Source organism: Mirounga angustirostris, unplaced genomic scaffold (genome assembly GCF_029215605.1).
Source record: "Mirounga angustirostris isolate CCGP_5_RB_7025 unplaced genomic scaffold, mMirAng1.0.hap1 SCAF_10, whole genome shotgun sequence".
NCBI lineage: Eukaryota > Metazoa > Chordata > Mammalia > Carnivora > Phocidae > Mirounga > Mirounga angustirostris.
The window spans coordinates 52,365,392-52,392,461 of record NW_026991718.1 but is presented as its reverse complement, the minus strand read 5'-3'; the positions used below and the strand labels follow the sequence as shown (position 1 = coordinate 52,392,461).

Below are 27,070 nucleotides of genomic sequence, written 5' to 3'. Positions count from 1 at the left end.
ACTTCAACAGAATCCTGACTGGTCTCCCAATGTCCAACCTTCCTTCTGTACAATCTAGTCTTTGCACACTAACCAAATGATCCCATTAAATCATGTCAATCCCCTAATGCAAAACCTTCCCAATGCAATTCCCCTAATGCAAAACCAACCACATGGCACATGAAGTAAAATCCATCTTTCTGAAGACCCTACATGACCTCGTCCTCAGTCACCTCTCCAGCTCATCTCCTGCACTCTCCCCCTCACTTACTGTGCTCTAGCCCACTGACTTTCAGCTATAAGGCCATGCCCACATAGAGTCTTTGCACTTGGGTGTTCCCTCTGCCTAAAATTTCCCCCTTCAGACAATAATGCATTCTCTGCTTACATGTCACCTCTACTATAGTTTCTCTTCATAGCACTAATCACTACCTAACGTTATATATTTGTTGTCTGGCCCTCACTAGACAGTAAGCTCCATCAGGCCAGAGAGTTTGCCTGTCTTGTTCTCTTTTGTGTCACCAGGACCTGGCACAATGGCTGGAAGAGAGTATTTAAGAAATATTCATTTTGTTACTGAATCTTTACAGTGCTCTGTTAGGTACTCTTGTCCCCATTTTATAGATAAAGAAACTGAGGCTCTAAGAGGTCAGAGAACCTGCCCTAGGCCCAATAGGAAGCAGAAATAGGATGTGACCCCAAGTCCGGCTGACTCCAGAGCCGGAAATTAAAACCACAATGGTAAACTCTGCTGTACTATTGTAACACTTATGACATGTGTCAACCTGGCTTCTACCAGGATTTAAGTTCTACAAAAGCAGCAGCTTGCCTTATTATCTTTGAATCCCAAGCAATAAGCTATATAGGGCAGTTATTCAAATTTTTGTTGGATGGCTCAATCAACCAACAGATAAAATCATCAATGTATTCTTTCCTGGCTTAACTGTGTCCTGAATAACTAAGGTGACCTGATAAATAACCTCCAGAAAAGTAAAGTATTACTGTTTATCACAACAGGCTAATGCAAGCAATGAAAACATCTGACTACTTTGTTATTAGGCTAATTATAATCAAGGCACCCACCCCCAACCCCCACCCCGTGGCTATGCTGGCAAGCAACACTGAAGAAAATAACAAGAGTCTACAGACTGAATCCAATTCAAATTCACAGTAATTATCATACCTATTTCACTGTTGCCAAAAGAAAATTATCTAAAGCCTAATAAGAAAAAATCATTACTATGACAATAAGCATATTTCTAACAAATATTTCATGTTTTATAGATATACCATGACTGCCAATCCTTGACCCTTCCTAAAGTTCATGCTTTAAATCTTATGATATAAAATATTTTAAAAATCTTAAATTTTTGTTACAAATAGCAGCCTTCCTTTGTCCCCAAACTTCACTGCCTTTACTGCCGACACCATCTAATGACAGCACCTCTTCCTCTGGACAGTACTTACTCCTGTGTTTCAATCTCCTCATCTGCAAAATGAGGATGATAATACCCACTTCATGGGTTATACTGAGGACTAGTAAGGCACTTAGTAGAGTGCCTAGGACACAGAAAGCAACAATAAATGTTAGCTAGTACCATCTAAGTCAGAAGTTACCAATGACCGATCTCATGGCCTTTTCTTTGATGACTTCCTTCAAAGGAAGTCTTAACAGGTCAAACAATGAAACTTCCTCGGAGTGATAAAATGAACACCACAAACATCCAAATACCCACACGAAGAGTTAACAGATGTGAACATCTAACCATTTCGTGCTTCAGATTCTAAGACCTAAAATAAAAGGAGGCAGCTGATGCCTCCCCTATGCCCTGGCCTCATGCCATCCCTCCACAGGGGGTTCTGAAGGTGATGGAGAGCTCGCCCACCTGCGCCTCTAAACATCTAATACCCTAACATGTGTTCACAAATGCTAGTATTCTTGTTTTCTTAAATCTCCCTTCTCCTACTGGTAGACATTTAGGCTGTTTCCACATTTTGCTGCAACAAATCTTGTTGTCACGTCTCCTTGTCCATAGCTTCTTTCAAGGAGATGCCCAAGAATGGAAGCGGTGGGTCACAAGGTACAGGCACTCCCATTTAGACACTGCCAGCTTCCTCTTCAAAGTGATTTATGACAAATTCACCAGTAATGTCTGCAAGTTCCCATTTCTTGACTCCCTTCTTGACTTTCCTTCAGGAGGCGGCATGTTTCAATATGTTGATATGCAAAGATGGTGATTCTGGTTACAGTCTGTCTTCTAGCCTCCCACACTCATCTACCAACAATGCAGAGTAAAAGGACTACCCACCATTCTACCAAAGCTGGCTTCCCTATTCTTATCTTTGCCCGCGCTATTCTACTCAGGAGGTCCTCCCTTCTCACCTTGACTGCCCAAATGGAATCAGCAGCCATTCCTTTCGTATACCAAGTCTCTCCAACCCCAGCCCCAAGCAGGAACTAGCTCTCCCCTGCATCCTTAAGCAACTTGTTTATTCTCACCTACGGAAACTACTATAATCAGCCTGGTATACAGGATGCAGTACACACAGTAGGTTGAATATTTATACTACAGTTTTTGAGGTATAGTTATTTGGGTGCCTGCCTCATCCCTAAGCTAATCTTACCCACGATCCATGCAAATTAAGTATTGATCAAGTATGTTCAGCAAGTACTACAAAGCTAAACATTCGGCTTATGTGGAAAAAAAAAAAAGTGACTAAGTCCATCATTTTCCTCTTCTACCTGCACTCCTTTACCATGATTATAGTGGCATCCATTTGAGCAGGTACATAAAAACACCTGTTTCCTGGGTTTTGTGGAAGATTTTTTTTTTTTGAGAGACAGAGCGGGGTAGGGGCAGAGGGAGAGAAAGAATCTTAAGCAGATTCCACATCCAGCACGGAGCCTGATGCAGGGCTCGATCTCATGACCCTAAGATCATAACCTGAGCCAAAATCAAGAATCAGACACTTAACCGACTGAGCCAACCAGGCACCCCTATGGAAAATTTTTTTTAAATGGTTTTTTTTTTTTTCAGTCAATTTACTTCAAAGCTTTTGTTTTTAAGTTTCCTGTGACAAATTAAAACGTATAAGCATAATGTTATGAACTAAATACTGAGAAGTATATCCTCTTTAATGAAGCATGTATCTCTGGACAAGTACTTTATGCCAGGGAAGAAAATCCTGAAGGAAAAACATGACACTTACCTGATTATATCAGATCTACTAAAAACAGTCATCTAAACTGACTATATGTCCAAAGGAGGCATTTACTCCAAAGTGAAGACAACCAAGTGAAGACACTAGAATAAGGGCACCACTAAAAATACCTTTTGTCCTATGAAAGGTCCTTCCTCAGGAATGGTGTTTACTTCATTTTAGGATACTGAGCTTGCTATGAACACAATGTACCTATTTTCCTTCCCCAGTTAATATGGTCATTTCTGAAACTAAGGTACATTGTACACTAGTAGAGACAGTAACAAAACTACCTTTCTTCCCTCTCCTCAACTTTAAATACCACTATACTTAAAATGGACCCCAAAATATGGGAAGAAAGAGAATTTGGTAGGGAAGGGAGAAGGAAGCAAAGGGAGGGGAGGGGGGACAAAATTCAAACTAAGTACATTACTGTGAACTTCTTCATCCAGTGCCTTGACTTTCCCTTTCTTCTTAATGAGCTGGATCTTGCAGGCATTGGCTTCCCAATCCTTGTCATTGCCTCCATCAACTCCCACACCTAAATCATCGAGGCAGAAAAGCAAGATTTAGAAACTTACTTAGATTATCATCGTGAGGCAAAATTTTTAATTAAAAGTTATTTTTTCATCTAATTCATTTGTTCATCAATTCACATTTACTGATAACTTATTATTATATGTCAAGAAACACAATAGCTGCTAGAAACAAAAATGAAAATAACTCCATTGTTTCCCTCAAATTTCTAACAGTCTATTCAGAAGACAGGGAAAAAATAATTACAATACACAGTGTGGGTTTGAGTTATAATAAAAGTGCGACAGGTTTAAAAAGAAAAACAAGTCCTACAGGTTGGGTGACAACTGGAGCACAATGGAGAAACACAGAAGGTCAGCACCCACTTCAGAAGGGGAAGAAGGAAGGAACATCAGGAAACACACTTCTCAAAATTCTACTTAAGTTCCTAAAGAATTTGAAAAAGTGACCTGAAGGTACTGGAAAAGCACTGAGTAGTTTCAAATCAAGAAATCACATGGCAAAAATGTTTCAAAAACTCTCTTTGGAAACAGAGTACAGACTGAAGGGGAGAAAGAGAAGAAGAAACCAGCTGTCAGAAGATCTAGCTATAGGGGCGCCTGGGTGGCTCAGTCGTTAAGCGTCTGCCTTCAGCTCAGGTCATGATCCCAGGGTCCTGGGATCGAGCCCCACATCAGGCTCCCTGCTCCACTGGAAGCCTGCTTCTCCCTCTCCCACTCCCCCTGCTTGTGTTCCTGCTCTCACTCTCTGTCAAATAAATAAAATCTTTAAAAAAAAAAAAGATCTAGCTATAGCCACGTGAACCAAACGGTGGTGATGAAGACAGAGATCAGTGATATGGAGGGTAGAACTGTCTGGATGCAATGTGAGAATGCAGCCTGAGTCTAGGATACCTCCTAGGCTCACTTGTTGAATGATTGCTGAATAAAGGAACACAGAAAGAACAGAATGGGGAGTGTATTCAGTTCAGTTCCGGATGTGCAAGGTTTACAGTATCATGGTTTCTCCAGGAAGAAATTTCTAAGGGGCAGTTGGAAATACAGGTCTGCGGCTTGGAAATTCATGTGGGTTATAAGTCACTGACATATAGGAGGTTGATGAAGTCAGAGCTCACCCATGAAGATACAAAGTAAGAAAAATGGGCCTAGGAAACAATCTTGAAAGAACATTAAAATTTAAGCAAAAAGTGGAAGAAAAAGAACCCTCAAAGCAGACAGAAAAGAATCAGCATGTTAGGAAGAGAATATGTGTTGTCAGAGAAGCTAAGGAAGGAGAGAATTTTAAGAACAAACGAGCTGAAGAGTTCACTTTCTATTAACCGAGGAAAGTCATACAAAACAAACATCTATTACATTTGGCCATATCAAGAATAAAGACTTAACAGAGCAAGCCTGACACCATTTTCCTTAGAAAGGTCTGCTTGCAAAGTTGGCCCCTGGTTGGCGTCTGGGAACTTGGATTTCATGACGGTTACCTAACTGATTAAGAATGGCTTACTGCACCTAACTGTGCAAACAATGTGGCTTATGCTGAACATGTGCTTCCATTCTGGGAGTCTAGAATTTTGGTACGCATTAGGCAGAGGGTGTCTATGTGACCGGCCTCCAATAAAAGCGTGGGCACTGAGTGACTAATGAGCTTCTCTGATATACATTTCACACACATTGTCACAACTGGCTGGGGAATTAAGCACACACTGTGTCACTCCACTGGAGAGAACTCTCAGAAGCTTGTGCCTCATTATCCTCCAGACTTCACCCCATGCACCATTTCCCTTTGCTGATTTTGCTTTGTATTCTTTTATTGTAATAAATCATAGCTATTGAGTTCCACTGTATGCTCAGTCGTCCTCAGGAGTCACCGGAACCAAGGGCGGTCGCGGGGACCCCTGACACAGTTAAGGAAAGGAGCCAGAGTAGAACACAAAGTTAACAAAAAGTTATTTTTATTTGCTTTGTCATTTATTTAAGGTAGAAGAATCTCAGGTTAAGTGTATATGCCAACATCAGGGAATCCTTGGAGAAAAAGAAATTACAGGAAAGAAAAAAGATAATTTATAAAATAAGGCCTTCAAGAACTGTGTTCTACCATGAAAATGCCCCAGGTGATTTATGTTTTTACAGTAACATTCTTAACAAAGGCAGATATCCTTAAGAAGTAGTAGAAATGGTAACACTACTGAAATTATATGTATAAACCCTTTAAACATGACAAAGGACAAAAATTCTTGTTTTTAGGTTTACTCAAAATAGATATTACTAAAGAATCTAGTCAACTAAAACATACAAAAAAACCTCTTTATTTAGATTCAAGAATCATGCAAAACTTATATTTTTTTAAAAGGAAATACCAGCAGAATCATATCCTCTGTACTCCAGTCTCTGAAGGCCTTTGATTAGGGTCTCCAAGATTTCTCGTCTTGTGCGAGGAACATGGTAGTTTAAGTAAGCAAATATACCTGCAAATGAACAAATATTTAATAAAAAATATGACTAATGAAGCAAAATTGACATAATTATGAAAAAATCCTAATTTGCACAATTATGTCTAAGATGTGCAGAAATATGAAGCTAGAGTCATCTTTAAAAAAGAAAAATTATCACTTCAAATTATTTAAAGGTGGTGAAACTTTTACAAAGGGGTATTTCTCCTTAGTATAAAAGACTGAAGCAAAACTGTCAAAATAAATGTTTAGCGTTTGCAAAGAAGCTTATAAGGCTAGTCACATATCTTCCATCACTGCCACTTTGTCAAGTAAAATTTAACTTCAAAAATTAACCAATCAAAAAAAAAAATTTAACCAATCAACAAATTTGTGGTTTATGTTTTATGTACTGAGCACTGTTTAAAGGAAAACATTTTCTGAAATAAGTATTTTAAGCAACACATGGACCCTACAAAACTAGGCAGATGGAATAATTATTCTTATTTCCAATGATTATGGTATCAGTAACATATAAGAATAAACATAAATAAATATTAATGATGTGAAAAATACAACCAAAATAATTTAATAATAGGGGAAAATGGACTAAAATATTTATATAATCCTCATAAGGGAAAATGGCATTTGTTAGATGAATCATTTGTTCACCAGATACTACCAAAAGATAAACAACTATTATGATAAATGTTAACACCTATTGAGAATTCATAAAAAAGGAGCACTTATTTGGAAAAGCAAAACTAGAATAAAAGGACTAGTACTACAATGTGAATTGAACCAGAAAAGCAAATAGGCAGAACCCAGGTAAAGGAAATCCACATTTTAAAAACAGCAGCATGGGGCGCCCGGGTGGCTCAGTTGTTAAGCATCTGCCTTCGGCTCAGGTCATAATCCCAGAGTCCTGGGATCGAGCCCCACATTGGGCTCCCTGCTCAGTGGGGAGCCTGCTTCTCCCTCTCCTCCCTGCTCATGCATGTGCACGTTCACTCTCTCTTTCTCTCATAGATAAATTCTTAAAAAAAAAAATACCATAATGTCAATATCCAACAAAAAGCCATCATGTGCATGATCACCATGATTGATACAGTGCAGTTTTTTCAGATAAACTATCATGCTCTTCAGAAAAAAAAAAGGAACTCCACATTTAACACTACAATCCAAAACAAAATGAAAACAACTGTCTGAACTTTCCCAAAAAAGGCAGTATGAGACCAAACACTATAGAAATCCTGTATTTTGTGCATATATTTATTTTTATTTTTTAAAGATTTTATTTATTTGAGAGAGCAAGCAGACGAGTAAGTGGGGGGAGAATCGGGGAGAGAATCTTCAAGCCGACTCCCCACTGAGTGTGGAGCCCCACGAAGGACTCAATCCCACAACCAATGAGATCACGACCCGAGCCAAAACCAAGGGTCAGTCGCTCAGCCAACTGAGCCACCCAGGTGGCCCCATTCATTTTTTTTTTAAAGCCTTACATTTGTAAAGATTTTTTTAAGTTATCATGTACAAGCACGTCACTTGCACAGCACCACAACCCTGCATGAGGGCTGTGGCTCCTATTGTCACTGCTACGCCTTCATAAATATCTGGAAAATGAACTCAACTAATAACCCGACTATAAATGAAACTTCTATGTGGTCTACACTTTCCCCCACCACGGGTCACTGGCATTTGATACAGATTAAATGAATTCACAGAAGATGAATCTTCTCCCAAAATAAGACTGTAATATAAATGATCTAATGAAACACTGATTCTCAACTAGTCTACTCTCTACCACAGTGATGAGCATCAGCTAAATAATCTGCTAAAGGAGGATACAACCAAGCTCATTTGAAAGTCATTAAACAATAAAACACATTACACTGCTAGGAACTGTTTGCCATCTGAGGGGCTCTAGGAAATCCTGAAGAGGAAATCCAGAGTTGCCAAATCCCAATAATGCAGCACAAACCAGAAAACTCACTACTAAGTCATCTCTCTTTTTTTAAGAAATGTAATTATGATGGTACAAGTAATACATATGGAGAACTAAAGAGTAAATATAATAAGTGAATAACAATTTTTAAAAAGTCAATTTAAATGCTGATATAAAACCAACTGTTCTTAAGACAAATTAGAGACTCAACACATTTTTTTAAAAGAAAATTCAGAGTGATGCAATATTAAATTCACGATATCCAATACATGGAACTCAGTAATAGCATTCAACTTCGATACTGTTTCTAACTTCAGTCTCTGGTTTACACTGGCTTAGAGTGCTGCTCTTGAGATCCTGAGCATCATTTCATGGCAAAAGGGATCTTCTAAATACCCAACTCCAAACAAACTTCCAAAATGGTAACTATTTGAGAAACTAATAAAATTCACACTAAACATCTGTTAGCTCATGAAGTACTCTGGCACTGAAGAAATCCTGTGACTCTTTTAACTCATGTATGTCCTCAAACCTTCCACCATACCACCCTGCCTCGGCTTCCGCTCTGCAAAATGAATGGGTTTGACTGAGGTTTCACAGCAAGTACCAAGTTATTAATTGGTAGTGGCTGTAGAAAACATTGATCCAGTGGCCCCATTTCCTAAACAGGAAGGAAAACCATGATTGATCAGCAACACGTATTACTAGGAAGTGGAAAGTGACAGCACAAGGGCGACATATTGCCTGACATTTGAGGACATCTACAGTCCTTGCCTGCTAGATGTTCTGTAGTTTCTGAAAATTCTTCTGATTGCTTTAGAACTATTCCAGCTGAATTTGACATTTTTTAAATACCTATATACACTACACTTCTGGGCCTCATTTCTTTGTTACAACATTTACATGATTTTGTTCTGTGTACAGTGTATCTACCAAATTAAAATTGGAAACCTGGTGAAGAGCCTTATTATTTTCAGAGTACAGTTGATCCTTGAACACAGGTTTGAACTGCACAGGTCCATTTATGTGTGAATTCTTCCATAAATACAGTACAGTGTTGTAAATGTATTTCTCTTCCTTATGATTTTCCTAATAACATTTTCTTCTCTCTAGCTTTTGTAAAAATACAATATATAATACATGTAACACACAAAACATGTATTAATGTTTTTGGTTGAGCTTTATATTATTGGTGAGCTTTCCAGTCAACACATGGCTATGAGTAGTTAAGTTTTGGGGGAGTCAAAAGTTACACTCGGATTTTCCACTGCAGGGGGGTGAGGGTAGGCACCCCAAGCCCCATGTTGTTCAAGGGTCAATTGTATTCTGTTAAGAATAAAAGCAAAGTAACATATAAAATTTGAGGACATTTTTCTGCAAAATTGCATTTTTTTTTTTAAAGATTTTATTTAAGAGAGAGTGGCAGGCAGAGGGAGAGTGAGAAGCAGGCTCTCCACTGAGCAGGGAGCCCAACGTGGGGCTCAATCCCAGGACCCTGGGACCATGACCTGAGCCGAAGGCAGACGCTTAGGCTGAGCCACTCAGGTGCCCCGCAAAATTGTATTATTATCATACCTAAGAAGATAATGCTACCACCACCTGATACAATGTTCATATTTAAAATTTCCCTGGGGCACCTGGGTGGCTCAGTCAGGTAAGCATCTGCCACCGGCTCAGGTCATGATCCTGGGCTTGAGCCCCACGTTAGGCTCTCTGATTCGTGAGGGGCCTGCTTCTCCCTCTCCCTCTGCCCACCCCCCGCCTGCTCACGCTTGTACTCGCTCCCTCTCTCTCTCAAATAATAAATAAATCTTTAAAAAAATAAAATAAAATTTCCCTATTATAAAAAGTCTTTTACAGCTGATTTGTTCATTCTAGGATATAAAGGATCATACCTCACATTTGATTGCTATGTCTCAAAAGTCTCTTTGAATCCAGAATGGTCTCTCCCCTACTGCCCTGTTTTCCCCAAGACACTGACTTACTGGTAAGCTGAGGCCAGTTTTCTTGTTGAATGTCTCACCTTCCGGCTATGTCTAACTGTTTCCACACAGTATAGTCTAACCAATTCCTCTATTCCTTCTATTTCCTGTAGACTGGAAGATAGATCTAAAGACTTGATTGAGTTAAGTATGGAAGCAAGAATTATTCACAATGTATGTATGCATTTTATATTGTCCATAGGTCCCTTATTAGTGATGTTAAAATTGTCACTGGTAAAGATAATTAGATCATCTAGCCTATCATATTCTGAAAGCATCTTCAGAATACTTTTTCAGATATTGACAGTGTTGAATTTAAGACATTCATATTCTCTTTCTTTTTGATCTATAAAATAATGGTGCATTTCCCAATCAGTGGCATCTTAGATTCAATAAAATACCATATATCATGTTCCAACTCAAAACCTGCCTTTTCCTTGAGAGGAAGCACTACTATTATCTATAATCATCACTGTCATTTTTTGGTTCACTCTTGGAACAAAGAAAAGAAGAGGAGGAACAGAGGAAGAAGTTGGAGCAACATTTCTCCCTATATAGCCAGACAGGAATTGAAAGGAAGAAAAGGACAACCTATGTAGAGAAGTTTTCTAAGAAAAAGTAACAGAGTTGGGTGAAGAAAAAACGGGGGGAGGGGGGAGGAGGGAGGGGGGAGGGGATAAATCTAAATCATCCTTGCTTAGAGAAATGAGAGATAAAGAAGAGACTGAATCTGTCAATTTAACAGACCAGCCCCTTGCCAAGACTGTTGACCCGTGACCCCTAAACAGTGCACCTAATAAGATTAGTGGGTTATGTGTGTTCATGGGGTAGCTGGGAAAATATAATGGCAAATAACCAGCCAATCAGGCATGCAGGGCATGTTCACAAGGGAGGCATTCATAACTCAAAATGGTGCTTATTAGAGTAGAAATCACTAGAACGAACCCCATTTTAGGTCTTTGACTTGTCTTCTCAAACCTCCCATAAACAGCTCTGCTTTAGGTTAACTACTAAAAGCCTAAAAATCAACTCTCTACAGCTCTTGGGTTAATTGCTCCAATACCACACACAGTAGCTGTACAGAGCGCAGGAGATTTTCCACTTCTACATCACCACACGCTTCCAGGATGTAAGTTTTCTTATTAATGGAATATTCTTGAAGTAAGTATCTCCCTAAATGATGCAGATGTTTGCTCCTACAGGCATCATTCTTGGAAAACTGCAACTTAAATTCAACAACATGAAAGCAATAATGAGCACTTTGCCTAACAAAATATTCAGACACGACCTGGATCATACACACACTTGGTTGAAAGGCCATTAAACCTTCCTGAAATGAAAACTGAATGCAACTTAGCTAATTAAATTATTAAAGATCATATGCCTGGTTGAATTTATGTCCTTGTAAATAAGAATACTTTTACATATTTTTCCCTTGACAACTTCAATATTTTGAGACCTCAGACATTATAATTTATCAGTGATAAGTGTTCAAATTCATTCTGTAAATTTTAGTTTCTGAATCAAAATCCATCTGCAATGCCACTTAACTTTCATTTTTAAATTTTTCTTATAATGCAAGTTCTATTTCATTCATTATCATCTTTAAAGATTCAAATTACACAAATGCTATCGAATAAACTGTGAAAATCTGGGGCACCTGGGTGGCTCAGTTGGTTAGGTGTCTGCCTGTGGCTCAGGTCATGATCCCAGGGTCTTGGATTGAGCCTGCTTCTCCCTCTCCCTCTGCCTTCTGCTCCCCCAGCTTGTGTGCTCTCTCTCTAATAAAATAAATAAAATCTTTTTTAAAAAAATTGTGAAAATCTCCTTTTTCTCCTTTTTCTATCTTTTTTCCATCTCCATACAAGGGAGGTATCTACTGTTAATCCCACACAAACTGTCCCAATCCCTCAGCTATGAACCTACGTATATGTACAGTCCTTTAGCTATACATATATAAAGCTAGATGTACATGGTTTTAGAGGGCACTTTTTTTTAACACATAAATGTGATGACTCTATATATATTGTTTCTTTTACTTAAAATGTTGGATATCTTTTTATGTCAGTATATACACATCCACCTTATTCTATTTAACGGCTGCGTACTACTCCATAATAGATTTATTTTACCTAATCATTTCCCTCCTGTTGAGGTTTTTCTAACTCTTTGTAATTACAAACAATGCTGCAATTAAACGTATACACATCAAAACTTGATGCTTATCATAAAATATATTCAATACTCTAATCATGGAGGCATATCCTACACACAAGGTTCCTTTAAAAACAGGAAATACTGAGATTATGTTTTCTACAATCCTAAAAACACCAAGAAAAAATTATAACATTTAGAGTGACACAATGAGGAATTTCAATTATTAGTGTTTAATTATTTAAAATCTTTTCCCTATTTATAAATGCTGGTTCAAGTGTCCCCTACTTTGTTGTAAATACACATTGCCACTGGAAGGAACTCCATAACCCTTCTCTCTTGCACATTTAACACTCTGGAACTCAAAGCACTGTTCAAACCCTGACATCTCTAATTACACACTCCCTCACAGCCTACCTACGGCATCCTCTTTCCTGAGAAAAAGCATGCACTTCCTGCTCACAACCCTTCAAACACTCCATCTTTCCCGCTTCCATCTAACCAATCCCATTGGACCACAACTTTCCAGCATCCTGACAAGTCAGCCCCTCTGGGCCCACCATGCTCTTACTCCCGAGTCCCTGAGCAGGCCTACATCAGAGTCCATCCACTTCAAGTCCATCCATCCATTTCAGGCCCACTTTTGTATGGGCCCTCCCAACTGCCGGCCAATCCTATTAATTCACTGCTTGTCCAACTTTCAAACTTCCCCAGATATTATTCTAAAACTAGAATCTAGACTACTCCATGTCTCTCTTCCCAGTTTCTCAATTTCTGGTAGATTCTCACAGAATTGAAGCTTTCATCTTCATCTTAACAGTATATACCCTCTCACCCTTCCTACATTGTTCCAACATGCCAGAGGCTGTTCACCCTGGAGACATGCTGTGGATACAGATACAGCCTGGTGAGAGATCCACAACACTCTCCCCTGGATTTTCAAGGGCCAAAAAGAGCTCACCAGACACCACTGGAACATCTAAGGCACAGGGCCCTCCCTCTGGGCAAACCCACTCCAGGGTGCCTTATCCTTCACTATGAGCTCGAAATAAAGAAATATATCTCACACACTATTCCTTGAAGCCAGTCTCTCCTACCTGTAACTCTTGATAAGTGATTCCTCAACTGTCTAAAAACAGAACCTTTTATTACATCAAAATATTTTGAGGATCCTACACAATAGTGGGTTGAATTTTTAATTATCCAGTGATCTAGAACAACTTCTGTACAACTTTACAGACAATGCTTAGAGTATGAATCAATCAGTGAAAACCAATAATAACTTTACAGCTTATAGGTCAAGAACCACAGCTCTAGAACTCAACTTTTCAACTCTATCAGGGGACCTCAGTTCCACAATACTCCCTCCTCTGCTGGTATGCATGCCCTCCTCCTCAACACAAACTCAGGTTCCTCTGCCTTCATATATTCAACTTCTCTAATCATTTCTTTACAGCCAAATGCAATTAATTTCTCTCTGCAATATTAAACATGAATGATCTTCTACTTCTGTAGATTCTGTCCAAGTCAATACACTACTTTGGAACTCTTCTGCCTCTAATCACTGTTCTTTGGCCCCTTTTCCTGGAATTTTTACTACTTCTTTCAAACCCCATCGCAACAGTTCTCAACCTATTTCTGCTTCCATTCACTGCTGGGTAAATGCCACCAATGATATCTCTCACAGCGCACTAATTCTCTACCAGCTGGCACTATTCCTCAACCTAAGAGTACTGCTGCTGGGGCGCCTGGCTGCCTCAGTCCACAGGGCATGCGACTCTTGATCTTGGGATTATTAAGTTCGAGCCCCACACTGGGTGTAGAGATTACTTAAAAAAAAAAAAAAGGTACTGCCCCATTACCTGGAACATTCCTCCCCTAACTAGTCTCTGAATTTCTATTCAACCCACTTGTAGACCATAACATGGCAATGAACAATGAACAAGAAATGCCTACTAACACTCACACCTGTTGCATGCCTTGTGTTGCATCTGCATATTCACGGTTTCCTTCAACCAGACAGCAATTCCTTGAAGGCAATTCCCTTATGTTAGTCATCTCTCCAAAGGACAAAGCACCAACTATATAAAGCCATCACTTCAAATATCTTCTAATGCTTTCTAGGTACTTGAAATGTACAGTCAAAAATTCCTTTATAAACATACTCTTAACATACAAAAAAAAAAAAAAATCCTAAACCACAGAAAGAGAACATTATTTTGCAGGATGCTAAATAGAGATAAGGTGAAATGTTCCATAATTAAAGGTTTAAGAAATACTGAGTTAAAGTTAACAGGTTTATTTGTAGAACTTTCTAGAAACTTTAATCTTGCTAATTGTGAATCTCCAAAAGCAGAATTTCCCACACTTGTGTTATAAAACTCTTTCCCACCTTCTATTGCTCATAACCAGCACCTATTAACTTCTCTCTTTCCAGGGAACACAATTGAGGAAATACTTATTAAGCAATAAATTATTTTCTTTCACAACTACTTTATATCCAGTATGATTTCCAAGGATATGTTAATAGAATTGGTTTTACGATTTATCCTAATAGCCAGCCTCAGCATCCCTCAATTACCTCCAAAGCTATTAGATAGTATTATTACAAAAATCTTTTTAAGGATTCATTTCAGGATACTTTTAAATTATAAGCTCCCCTACTGCTTTTAAATATGGCTCCATTCACAAAAATTCCATTTATATACACCATTGGATCAGAGGGTATACCCGCTCTTCCAGGGACAATGTCTAGAGGCATTCAGAATGGTCCCATGTTTTTTTGTTTTGTTTTGTTTTTAAAGATTTTATCTATTTATTTGACAGAGACACAGCGAGAGAGGGAACACAAGCAGGGGGAGTGGGAGAGGGAGAAGCAGGCTTCCCGCAGAGCAGGGAGCCCAATGCGGGGCTTGATCCCAGGACCCTGGGATCATGACCTGAGCCGAAGGCAGACGCTTAACGACTGAGCCACCCAGGCGCCCCAAGAATGGTCCCATGTTTGACATACCATCATAGGCTGTCCAAAATACAGCCTCTAACAAAACTAGGCTGTCCCAAACCCCTGGTAATAGGACTGTTTACCTTTATACCAAGGAGGTTGGAAAAGCACCAAAATCCACATGTGGCATGTGCCCAGGCCAACTTTCGAGGCACTTGTGCTGTGAGACTTACAGTTCTTATGAGGTTGTCTAAGACGGAAAAAACACATCAGTAGAGACTGCGGTGATTCCATGTGTGTTGTGTCAGTGACTGGATCAGGCATGCTGGGCTTACTGAGGAGAACAGTGTTTTGAACGTGTTGAAGGAACAAGCACAGAGTCAGAAAGCTAAATTTAAAAATGCAGTTTTGAGTAATAAAAAAAATCAAAAGAAAAAAAGAACAGTATAACCCTACATTTATTAAAAAAAAAAAACAAAAAAACAAAAAAAACCACAATAGTACAATCTGTTAAAAGCTGTGGGTAGATTAAGTGACTTGCCATTCTCTCACCAAAACAAAAGGTAGTACAAACAAAAAAGGACAAAGTGTATTCTAAAGAACCAAGAATAAGAGGAAGATAAAATAAATTTGGAAAACAGGCACATTATTCTTCTTCTCTGGGAGATTTACAACACTTATTAGCCCACTAAAGGTTCCAAGAAACCTTCCAAAAAAAAAAAAAAAAAAAAAGCCAGTTCAACACTGTTTAATCTATTGCTTCCCAAATTTACTTGACTGCAGAATCTTTTTTTTTTTCCTGATTAACACTATTAACATCCCAACATAAGCTGGTAAACATTATGACAGTTTTATCAGTATATCTGATTGGAAAAAGCATATCACAGAATTTTCTGCCTTCATTCTTCTGTTTCAACACTGTACAGTGTTGAAACAAAATAATCTTTTAGAAAAACTTGGAATAGGCAGCAGGTAATCAGAAGGTAAACTTCTATGGGTCCGGGATGGGTGATATAGGTGATGGAGATTAAGGAGGGCACTTGTCCATGATGATCCCTGAGTGAGGTATGGAATCCTTCAATCACTACACTGTACACCTGAAACTAATGTAACACTGTGTTAACTACACTGGAATTAAATTAAAATGAAAAAGAAGGTAAACCTCTAAATTTTCCTATCTAATCTCATTCCCACTCACTTCCTCTGCCTAGAAATTTTATTTCAATGATTGAGATATGGGAAGAAAATAAATAAGTCAGGGGCGCCTGGGTGGCTCAGTCGTTAAGAGTCTGCCTTCGGCTCGGGTCATGATCCCGGGGTCCTGGGATCGAGCCCCGCATCAGGCTCCCTGCTCAGCGGGGAGCCTGCTTCACCCCTCCCACTCCCCCTGCTTGTGTTCCCTCTCTTCGCTGTGTCTCTGTCAAATAAATAAAATCTTAAAAAAAAAAAAGAAAAGAAATAAGTCATTCTTTTAACAGTTAAGTTTCAGAATTTACATTAAAGAGGAAATAAATTCTGAACTCTATTCCTGGAATCATGCAAAACTGTTCTGGGTTAAAAGCAGGACCTTGGAAATGTTTCAAATACTATTTCTTTATAACTGGTGTGTTTCCTCAGCAGTAAAACTCTATGAAATGGGGATGTTGGCTGCGTGAAAACTCCTACTTATCTAGTCTCCACCCCAAAGCCTCATCCTTATCTGAACCTTTCTAAAGCAAATCTGATTTTTTCTTTTATGGTACTTTTTTTTTTTTCCGAAACAAGATGAAGAAGAGGAAATGACCCGCAACCAGAAAGCCATGTACTTAACTAGGCACACACCTCATCATTTAGGAAAAGTTAATTACCAAATGAAGCATCTTGGGGATTAACCAGTTTGCAAATTCACTACTTTGCAGCTACAACCTAAATAATGTTTTTCGAAACCACTCTACTAACTAGGCACAGCAAAAGTATAACTGATTCCAAAGTCAGCTCTAATCTAATAATTTCAGATACTATTTATAGATGTTTCTGTTTTGAGTGTTTTTTTTAAGCTACTCTAAACTTAAACCTGCTCATTTTCAGAAGCTGAAATTATCATAAAGTTAAATACAAGAAAAATATACACTAATGAGTACAAGCCACTTCCCCCCAGGATATTCTTGCAAAAGGCTGTGAAGAATAAGTTTCCCAGATAGCTTCAATTCTATTACAATCCTACTTCCCTTAAAAAAACGTTCCTTCTTCCAGGCGTAAGGTTAGCTGTAAATTTCAATAAAAGTGCAGGAATACTTTCCACCGACAATGGCCAAGTAAATACCTATTTTGGAGTTTATCAATCATTTCAGATATAATTCTGACAATCCCCTTTACTAACAGTTTTAGGGAATATTAAAACTACTAAGTCCTGAAACATGGAATAAAAGGACATATGTTCTAACTGCTCTTGGTAAAACATTTATTAAATGTGGACCAACATTGTTCATAGGTGTTTTAAATGGGTGCACGTGCACGTGATAACGCATGTTACGGTCACTTTCGGGCCTCTTCCACCACAGGATTAGGTCTAAGCCCATTCACCAAGTTATTGATTAGCAATGGTTTCTGCTGAGACAGGGGGTGGCAGGAAGTAAGATTATGTGGAATGCCACTATAATTCCAGCTGTATATAGTTCTGTTTCTATTGGGCCTGCCCGAAAGAAAGCAACTAAAAATAAGTATTTTTTTAAAAAAAATAAAACCTAGAAGAAAGGAAGATAAGTTCAAGCGATCTCACCTGATGTTCCACAGGTTGCCTCACTCACCTGACGGACTCTTGAAGGCAAACCGCTCCACACCTCAGTTTCCTCGGCTCTCTCTCCTTTTCCAAGACATCTATCTACATTTTGGTTCCCTTCTCCGCGAAAAACCGCCCCCTTTGGCCCCCCAGATCCACTCTAGAGCCCGCCCTCCTCTCAGGTGCCCTCCTAGGTCCACCACCCCCATCCCGTTCGCAGAGGCCGGCCTCCGCACCCAGCACCCAGACTTCACACCCTCACACTCCGGCTCCCGCCAGCACCTCCGGCCTCGGCGGCGCCCGCACCGCACCCCAGCACCGCCCCGCAACACGCCCCCCGCCCGCAGCCCCCTTACCACACATGATGCAAAAGGCACGGTCCCCGGGCGAGCGGCGAACGGCTGGCGAGGTCGGGAGCGCACACACGAGCCTCAGGGGCGATCGGCGAGCTTGGGGGCCCGGGGCAAGCCAACACGACTCCCTCGGGGATGCGACGGCCGAAGGAACGACAGCCTTCTCGGCCTCCCGGGCTCGCCAGCAACTGCCGACGGGCCCCGCCCCTCGGCGCGCAGCGCGCCGCCGCCGCCGCCTCCCGCGGATCCCATTGGGCCGCATCCGCGCCGCTCACGCGCAGCTCCCGCCTCCCCGCCCCGCCCCGCACCGCCCTCGAGCCCACGCAGGCGCTGGCCTGCTGGCGGCGGAGACGTGGCAGCAGCCGGCCGCCGCATCCGCTTGGGGTTACTGGAGCTGCCCGGCCCCCGGGCGAGCAGCTGGAGGAGCCACGCCGTGGGGGAGGAAGAAACTCGGCGGCTGGCAGGGAAAGACGGAACGTTAAGGAAAGAGGAGGATGGAATCGTCAGCAAAGCAAATAGCATTGGAGCACGCGCCCAATGCAACCCAAGGCCCCAGGCTACGAAGCGGCGGAGAAAGGGGGAAGAAAGAGGGAGGCCTGAAAAGGGGGTTCTGGGGAACAAATAAACAAGTCAGGCTGGAAAGGGACATAAGGCTGAAGAAAAATTGCAAAGAAAACTGAATGAGGTAGGGAGGAAAGGGGAACCAAAATTCTTGATGTAAAGCGCCGTTCAGGTTCGTCCAGTCTTTCTGGTGACGGGCAATTCAGTTCCGGACTTAAGCTCTGTGTAATATGCTTGGCCTCTAACGCCCTCCGCACCCCACCCCACTCCCATTCATTGCCTCCCTAACCCCCAGATTTTGGCAGAGCGGATTCGGGGGTGGGGGGAAGGTAAAGCTCAACGATACAACACTGTGCTCCTGGGCTTGTGAAACTTCTGGCCCGGACTTCTGATGGCCCACCTGAGAAGACTAGGAATTGCCCAGATTTGACAGCCTTACATTTGACTCACTGACGATTCATTCTGTGAATTAATGCACCACTCCTGCCAAGAGAGACTTAATCAGAGAGCGATGATGTTTCTGGGAATTTATTATCCAAGCATTTGCTCTAGGAAGATTTAAATGGTATCTTTAGTCAAATGTAGATAGTTATCGTAACTATTAATGGCTCTAGATTAGGATCAAATAAAAACTTGATTGGCATACAGAACATGGCATGGACTTATGACCCTAGTTACCTGGGCTTACCTCACACGATTGCTGTCTTCCTACCCCACCTTCCAGCCCTTTACACTCCAACAACGCTACACCGTTTCCCTACTGCGCCAACATTCTCAAATATTTTGTACACATTAGTTACTCTTCGTGGAATCCCCACCCCATTGGGAAAAACGTATTTTTTTCTCCCTAGACAGACTTAGGGACATGGATTAAGCTCTCATTCTTTGACCTGCCCCCTTTAAATCAATATACTTCTGACATTGCGTGTGTGTGTATTTCCCTCCTAGGCTGTTTCTTGAGGCTAGAACAAGCCTTTGCATACCTAACACCTAGTATAAACCCTAGCACAAAATAACGGATCAAAATGTTTTTGTGGCACCTGGCTGGCTCACTCAGTGAAGCATGCGACTCTTGATCTCAAGGTCATGGGTTTGAGCCCCACATTGGGGGTAGAGAGTACTTAAAAAAAATAAAAGAATAAAATATTTTTTAAAAAATGTTTTTGAAGGAGTGAAAAAAGCCATATTAGTGGAATTGACTTCCTATGACTGGTTATATGATCAAGTGAACGAAGGAAGGGCTTTTCAGATTTTCTTAGAGAGAAAAAATAAATGCTTTTTATTACTTGCCTCAAAGAGAGGCTAGAAAAATGTTACATTTAACTAATAGAAGTATTTATCACCTAAGAGCCCTTTAATATTTCAGGCCCTTAAGCCCCTAAATGACCCCAGAGCAAAGTTAAAAAAAACAGTGAGCTGTTTGTTAATAGACAACATTTTTTTTTTTAAAGATTTTATTTATTTATTTGACAGAGAAAGAGATAGCGAGAGCAGGAACACAAGCAGGGGGAGTGGGAGAGGGAGAAGCAGGCTTCCTGCCGAGCAGGGAGCCCGATGCGGGACTTGATCCCAGGACCCTGGGATCATGACCTGAGCCGAAGGCAGACGCTTCATGACTGAGCCACCCAGGCGCCCCGACAACACATTTCTTAATTCAAGAGGCAAGAGACTGTGGATGTACATCTTGGCCTCAGAACCCTCATCTAAGGGTGTCTAGTAAGACTGCAGTGATATTGCCAAGGAGTCAAAGTAACAAAGAGAGGAGAAAAGCAAGGGGTTCAATGGTATTTTAGTTTGAGCGTGAGAACTTTGGTGCTACTGCTGGCACTTTCCTTGTGGCATCATCAGGTTTGCTAGCAGTGCACAAAGGTGTTGTTCAAACACTGGAATTACACTTTGACTCCTTGGTGATTATAGTTAATAATACTGTGGGTTCCACATTTTTTTTAGATATACCAACTAGAAGCCCGATGGCCTTCTGCCCAGCAGGATGTATGGCAAGGAGGAGGTTGAGAGAAACTTTCAAAGTCAATATTTTCCCAACCCAATGCAACAAAGAGCCCTTTATAACTATGCTCCAGTCAAGACACTAATATGAAAGAATTCTGTTTGTCTGACCCCCATCTCTATAGAGCTTTGCCTTAGCTGGACCTTTGGGAATAGGGGCTGGAGAATAAAATAAATGATCTGTAAAGGAAAGGGGACATCTGGGTCTAATTCAAACATCTGAAGAAATGGAAAGGATTTTCTCTCCTCATCAAAAGTTCTGAACTAACTAAGCTTTAAAAAAAAAAAAAAAGGAATGATGGTAAGGATGGTGTCATCATCTCTTTAAGTCCATTTCTCTGTTCAGATTTGTCCTGTTAAACCTGATGGCTCTGTCTCCTCCATGCCATACAGCCTGATGGGCAGAAGGCCATTAGGGTTTCCAGCTGCCATTTCTAAAGAAAAGGAACTGTAATTAAAATAGCTTTATAAAATTTTTAAATGGGGGGCAGGGGGATGGCACCTGGGTGCCTCAGTCAGTTGAGCCTCAGACTCTTGGTTTCGGCTCAGGTTGTGATCTCAAGGGTCGTGGGATCAAGCCCCATGTGGGACTCCCCACTCATGGGGTAGTCTACTTAAAAGATTCTCTCCCACTGCCTCTCACCCCACTTGGGTGTGCACCACGCACACTCTTTCTGTCTCTCTCAAATAAATGGATAGAATCTTAAAAAAAAAAAAAGATTTTTAAATGTCCTCATGTTTGTAATTTTTGTTATCCCTTACCTGAATTCCAATAATAGCAATAAAATTGTTATAATAAAAAATGCCTAGATACAAACTTTCAGTTATAGGTCTGGGGAATGTAATGAACAGGATGGTAACTATAGTTAATAATACTTCATTGTATATTTGAAAGTTGCTAAGAGAGTAGATCTTAAAAAGTTTTTATCATAAGAAAAAAATGGTAACTATGTTTGGTGATGAGTGTAAACAAGACTTATTGTGGTGATTGTTATGCAATATATACATATACCCAATCATTCTGTTGTAACCTGAAACTAATATATGTCCGTTATATTTCAATTAAAAAAAGAAAGGCCTGTGCATAACAAGAATATGGGGAGCAGGGATACAAATGTCCCAATTTTTAGGGAGTCTTGTGGAGAAATGTACCCCAGTGGGCAGAGAAGATGGTGGTAAGTATCAAAGGAAGAAGAAACAGAAGGAGCTACTAAGGCCTATGAGATGGAAGAAGTGAACACAAGAATAAAAGGCACCAGTCAGGGCCTCAGCAAGACCCCTTCAGGGAACCCCTCTGGTTCCACCACCATCCCAATTCATCCTATACACCTTCACACCAAAATGACCTTTAGAAACACAAATCTGATTGTTTCTCCCTGCTTCCAATTCAGTGGGTACCCTTCAACTGCAGGATTAAGTCCAGACTCCTATGTACACACACACAGTTACCCAGGATTTCATTCCTGCCGGTTCTATCAGCATCATTTCCCACTACTCTACTCAAGCAAGCATCTTATGGTCTAGCTATATTGAACTAGTTCCCTAAGAATGGACTACGATGCTTTTTCATCTTTGCATGTGCTCTTTTTTGAAAGGAAGCACTAAAAAGGTAACCCTATGTTAAATAGGGCATGACTATAGAGAACTAATCACAAAATGGGATTAGAAGGGGACCACAAAGTTCCTTTGTCCAAAATTACCTCCACTCCTTACCTGTCACATTGCCTAAACTCTTATCTGTATTTCTATATTTGAGGCAGAGCACCTTGCCTTCCCCCAGGAGGTCTACAGTAAGTCATTATCTTCTATTAACACTTTACAGTGACACTACATATAGAGTTAATTTTCATTTGGATACCAGGTATGAAAAGGTCACTGAGGAAATGAGAGTTTTGATGCAGATGAAATTGATTCTGAAATCAGAAAGAAGGCAGATCTGGACAGATCACCTTGGTTGAGGACACTGGTCAAAAAAGGGACAACATAAGGGCATGTGGAATTGAGTATGATAATGCAGAAAGAAGTGGCCAAGATATGGAAGAAGGAATCAGAAATAAGTCAGTGATAAAAGCAAACTCTGCCCTCTATAATGGTTAATTTTATGTATCAACTTGGCTGAGCCACAGTGCCCAGATATTTGGTCAAACACTATTCTGGATGTTAGTGTACTTTGGATGAGATTAATATTTAAACCAGTGGACTTTGAGTAAAGCAGATTGCTCTTTATAATGCAGGTGGGCCTCACACAATCAGTTGAAGACCTGAATAGAACACAAGACTGACCTCCCTGGAGCAAGAAGGAATTAGGCAGCACTCAGCCTTTGGACTTCAACTGCAACATTGGCTCTTCCCTTGTGTCCAGTCTGACAGTCCACCCTGAAGATTTCAGACTTGCCAGCCTCCATAATTACATGAGCCAATTCCTTGAAATAAATACTTAGATAAATAGATACAATTCATTTTGTTTCTCTGGAGAACCTTAATACATCTACTTAATGTTGATCTTACTGATTTTCTCAATGCTGAATATATGAATTTGTTTTAAATTTCTAAAGGATAGAGCTTTTAATGACAAAGAATAGAAATCCACTCAAAGTAGCTAAAGAGGGGATTTATTGGCTAATGTCATTGGAAAGGACAGGGGTACAGTTTCAGGCACACCTGTATCCAGGGACACAAACGGTATTGTCAGAACTCCCTTTGATTCTCTCTCCTTGACCCTATGCACAGGGAAATGACCCTCAAACACCTCTGAAATCACATCTTTATAGTCTGCAGTCCAAGGGGAGAGAGGCTATTCCTCCATCCTCACTTTTCATATTCTAGGCAAGGATTCGGATGGGTCCAATGCAGACTCCTATGCCCCACTCATTCGTGTGGCAGAAGGCAGGACACTGTGATTAGACAATTCGACCAGCACCACATGGAGTCACCAGAGGCACACAGAGCCAACAAGAGAGCCAGCAAGTTCCCCCAGCACCACGTAGACTCCTTTTCCTCAAAGGAAAGGGGAAGGTGTTGCTAAAAAATGAAGGGACACCTGGAAGACATGAACAAAAGATGCCCACTACATCAGATGAACACAGCCTTGACTGCCCCACCAGGAAACCTCAAGCTTAGGAACAAAGGATGCGGACTCCCACTAGAATTAGGATATTCCCCTATACTCCTCTCTGCGGTGCCTCCAACTTTTCCCAGTAGGCAGAACCTGGGGCAGAGTTTTCTAGCTCTGCTAGAAGGAAACTCACTCTACTGCCTAGAAATTGTCCACAAATAGGAAACCATGAGATTAACTGGTCCTATCTATTTCTGTTCTGTAGGATGTGATCAGGGCTGGAATGAAAGCAGACCATTCATGGAGCTGCCTAGAGCTGAAAGATCACTAGAAATGTAAGGTGACAGGAAAAAAAAAAAAATACAATTTCCTAGTTTCTTTCAGGTGATACAAAGGCATTTCTGCATAGCCTACAAGAACCCTGTCAAGATTGCATAGATAACTGTTGTGGGGAAATGGAGTATAAAGCTGGGTTTTCCCAAGAAGATATAAATTCCCACTGGACTGAAGAGCAGCTAGCTTCCTACTGCTGGAAAAAGGGTGGTGGTGTAGGGGGGAAGAACACATATGCACATACCACTGCTTTGGCTCATTAGAGTCAGGAGCAAATAAAAGATGGAAGACTCTGGCCCACTAGAAAGCAGCACCTATGAAGGCAAGGAATGCTCTCCCCCATCAGGTAAGAATACTCAGGAGGGGTATGTGGGTCTAATCCCCTTAAGACAAAATATAGGGTCTGCAGCCAGAATGCCAGGGTTCATATTCCTGGTTTTTCCACTGAAGTTGTATGGCAACGGAAAACGTACTTCTCCCTGTGCCTCATGGGGACAGTAACAGTTACCGATCTCATAGGGTTAAATGACTTCATAAATGTAAGGTGCTTATAATAGTGTTTGTCACATAGTGAATGCCAATGAAAGTTTGCTATTTTTAAATATTTTACTTGTCATTCTGGATAGCGCTTCATCCTAATTCTCATTAGCAAAAAATCCTCCAAGTGTTTGGCTGACTCTTGGCCAATAATCTTAGTTTCAAATGTCCCATGTTCATAAAGGGTTTTCCAATAATACTTGCAAGATTTTATACATTTTGGGGGACTAATTTTTGTTTTTACCAAACACAACTTAATGTGAATGATTACTTCCCTTTTTTGTGGACCGTATAGGAGAAAATAAAGTATAATTTAAAAATTCAAAAGTAAAAACTTTTACCTGATTAAACTCCATCTTCTAAATTAACTTTTGATCAAAAAAGTGGCTCAATTAATTTAAAAATATATTGTGTTCATTTTAAGATTGGTATTTGGCACCATCTGCCACAAATAAAAAAAGCAGTAAAATTAATGTACCAACTCCTCCATGATTTACCAAGGCTCTTTGTTAGAAGGCAACCAGCTTCAAGTGACAGCACCTGCAAACAGTAGTTGTTCAAAACAAGGAAACCTCTTATCTCACATGATATTCTGAAAATGGGTGGTTCCCGGGCTAGCTCAAAAGTCAATAATGTCCTCAAGAATCCAGGCCTTGTTTCCTTCTTCTTTGCCATTCTCAGTGGACTGGCTTTTCATCATGATTTTAAGTTGACTGTCATAGCCTTGACATTAAGTTTTCATTCTACAGCATACCAAACAGGAAAGAAAAGAATCGAGGGGAAAAGGGCCCTCTTTACATAGATTAACTCTCTCTCTTAATCAGGGAAGAAAATCTTTTAAAAACACTCCAGTAGACCCTCTCTTCCAGCTCGTTGGCCAGAGCTGGGTCATATGCCCACACCTAAACTAATGACTGGCAAAGAGAAAAGGAGTCAAAATGACTGGTTGAGATTAGTTATAATTAATCCCCTGAGGTGGGATCTACCTTCCCTGGTCACATCACAAATGATAATTGACAGGGCACCTGGGTGGCTCAGTTGGTTAAGTGTCTGCCTTCAGCTCAGGTCGTGATCCCAGGGTCCTGGGATTGAGCCCCACATAGGGCTTCCAGATTGGCAGGGAGTCTGATTCTCCCTCTGCCACTCCCCCTGCTTGTGCTCGCTCTCTCTCAAAAAAATAAAATCTTTAAAAAAGAAAAAAAAAGAAATGATATTTGAAAGGGCCTCCACCACTAGATTCTGTAGCACTCTGTTCAGCCCACTGTTTGCTTCTGTACCATTTCCAGGGAAGGACTTTCACTTTACACTCAGGCCGTACTTCGCTTCTTGCAGTTCCCAAATACATTTCACAGCTTCCAGATTCTGTTTACACTGCTCTGTATGTCTAGGAAGATCTTCCCCACCTTTCCTCCTGTTTCTCATGGCTGCTCCCTTTTGCAGAAAATCTTCCCAATACCTTGGCCTCTCAGTTCCACGATTTCCTTTCCTCCAAGAATCTAATTCACTCCCCACTTCAGCCACTTATTTCATGGCCATACCCAAGACTTGTCATTAACTCTATCTCCTCATCTCAATTTCCTGTAGCTTCTTAAGGGCAGGTTAATGTGTCTAGTCTACAAAGCAATTCCCAGAGTCTGACCTGAATTCATCTATAATAGCTCAGGGAACAAATTCTCCAACCCCACTGTCTGGTTCTATGAACCAAAGGACAAACATATAAACTTTAAATCCCAGCATTTACAAATCCTGGAGTTCTTCCTGTTTCCATCGCTATCTTTTTTTTTTTTTTAGATTTTATTTATTTGAGAGGGAGAGCAGAGTGAGAGAGAGCATGCACAGAAACGGGTGAGGGGTAGAGGGAGAGGGACAAGGAGACTCTGCGCTGAGCAGGGAACCCAGTTTGGGGCTCGATCCCAGGACCCTGAGATCATGACCTGAGCTGAAGGCAGACGCTTAACCCACTGAGCCACCCAGGTGCCCCTCCAACCCTATCTTAATATCGATACTTTTGGGAACCAGAATTCCAGAAATACAATGTACCACTGCTATTTCCCTCTTATCATGATATTGTCTGTGAACTACTGTCTCTGAATATTATAGAAAATGAGAGAGAAGGGTAATTTACTATGTTGGATATCTGAAAAAGCAGTACCTCTATGGTAGAAAGATAACTGACCAAATTTCTGGCATGGCACGGATTATAAATCTCTGAGTCGGGAGAAGCCAGTGGAAGAAGAACCAAAGCAGTTTCTCATCTTTTTTTTTTTTTTTTTTAGAGATTCTGCTTCAAAAAATAAAGCCTGAG

The 27,070-nt window shown here is 40.6% G+C and overlaps 1 protein-coding gene across 2 annotated transcripts in view; it reads right to left on the bottom strand.

The window, feature by feature from the left end:
* Positions 1-18,458, bottom strand: part of GFPT1 (glutamine--fructose-6-phosphate transaminase 1) — a 57,915-nt gene extending 39,457 nt beyond the window's left edge. For both annotated transcript variants that reach the window (XM_045884859.3, XM_045884860.3), the window contains exons 1-3: positions 18,276-18,458; positions 6,068-6,175; positions 3,614-3,721 (exon numbers count right to left, since the gene is read on the bottom strand). In XM_045884859.3, the coding sequence (XP_045740815.1) occupies positions 3,614-3,721; positions 6,068-6,175; positions 18,276-18,282 (223 nt within the window). In that variant the 5' untranslated portion in view covers positions 18,283-18,458. The remainder of the gene's footprint in view (positions 1-3,613; positions 3,722-6,067; positions 6,176-18,275) is intronic.
* Between the last annotated feature and the right edge of the window lie 8,612 nt (positions 18,459-27,070).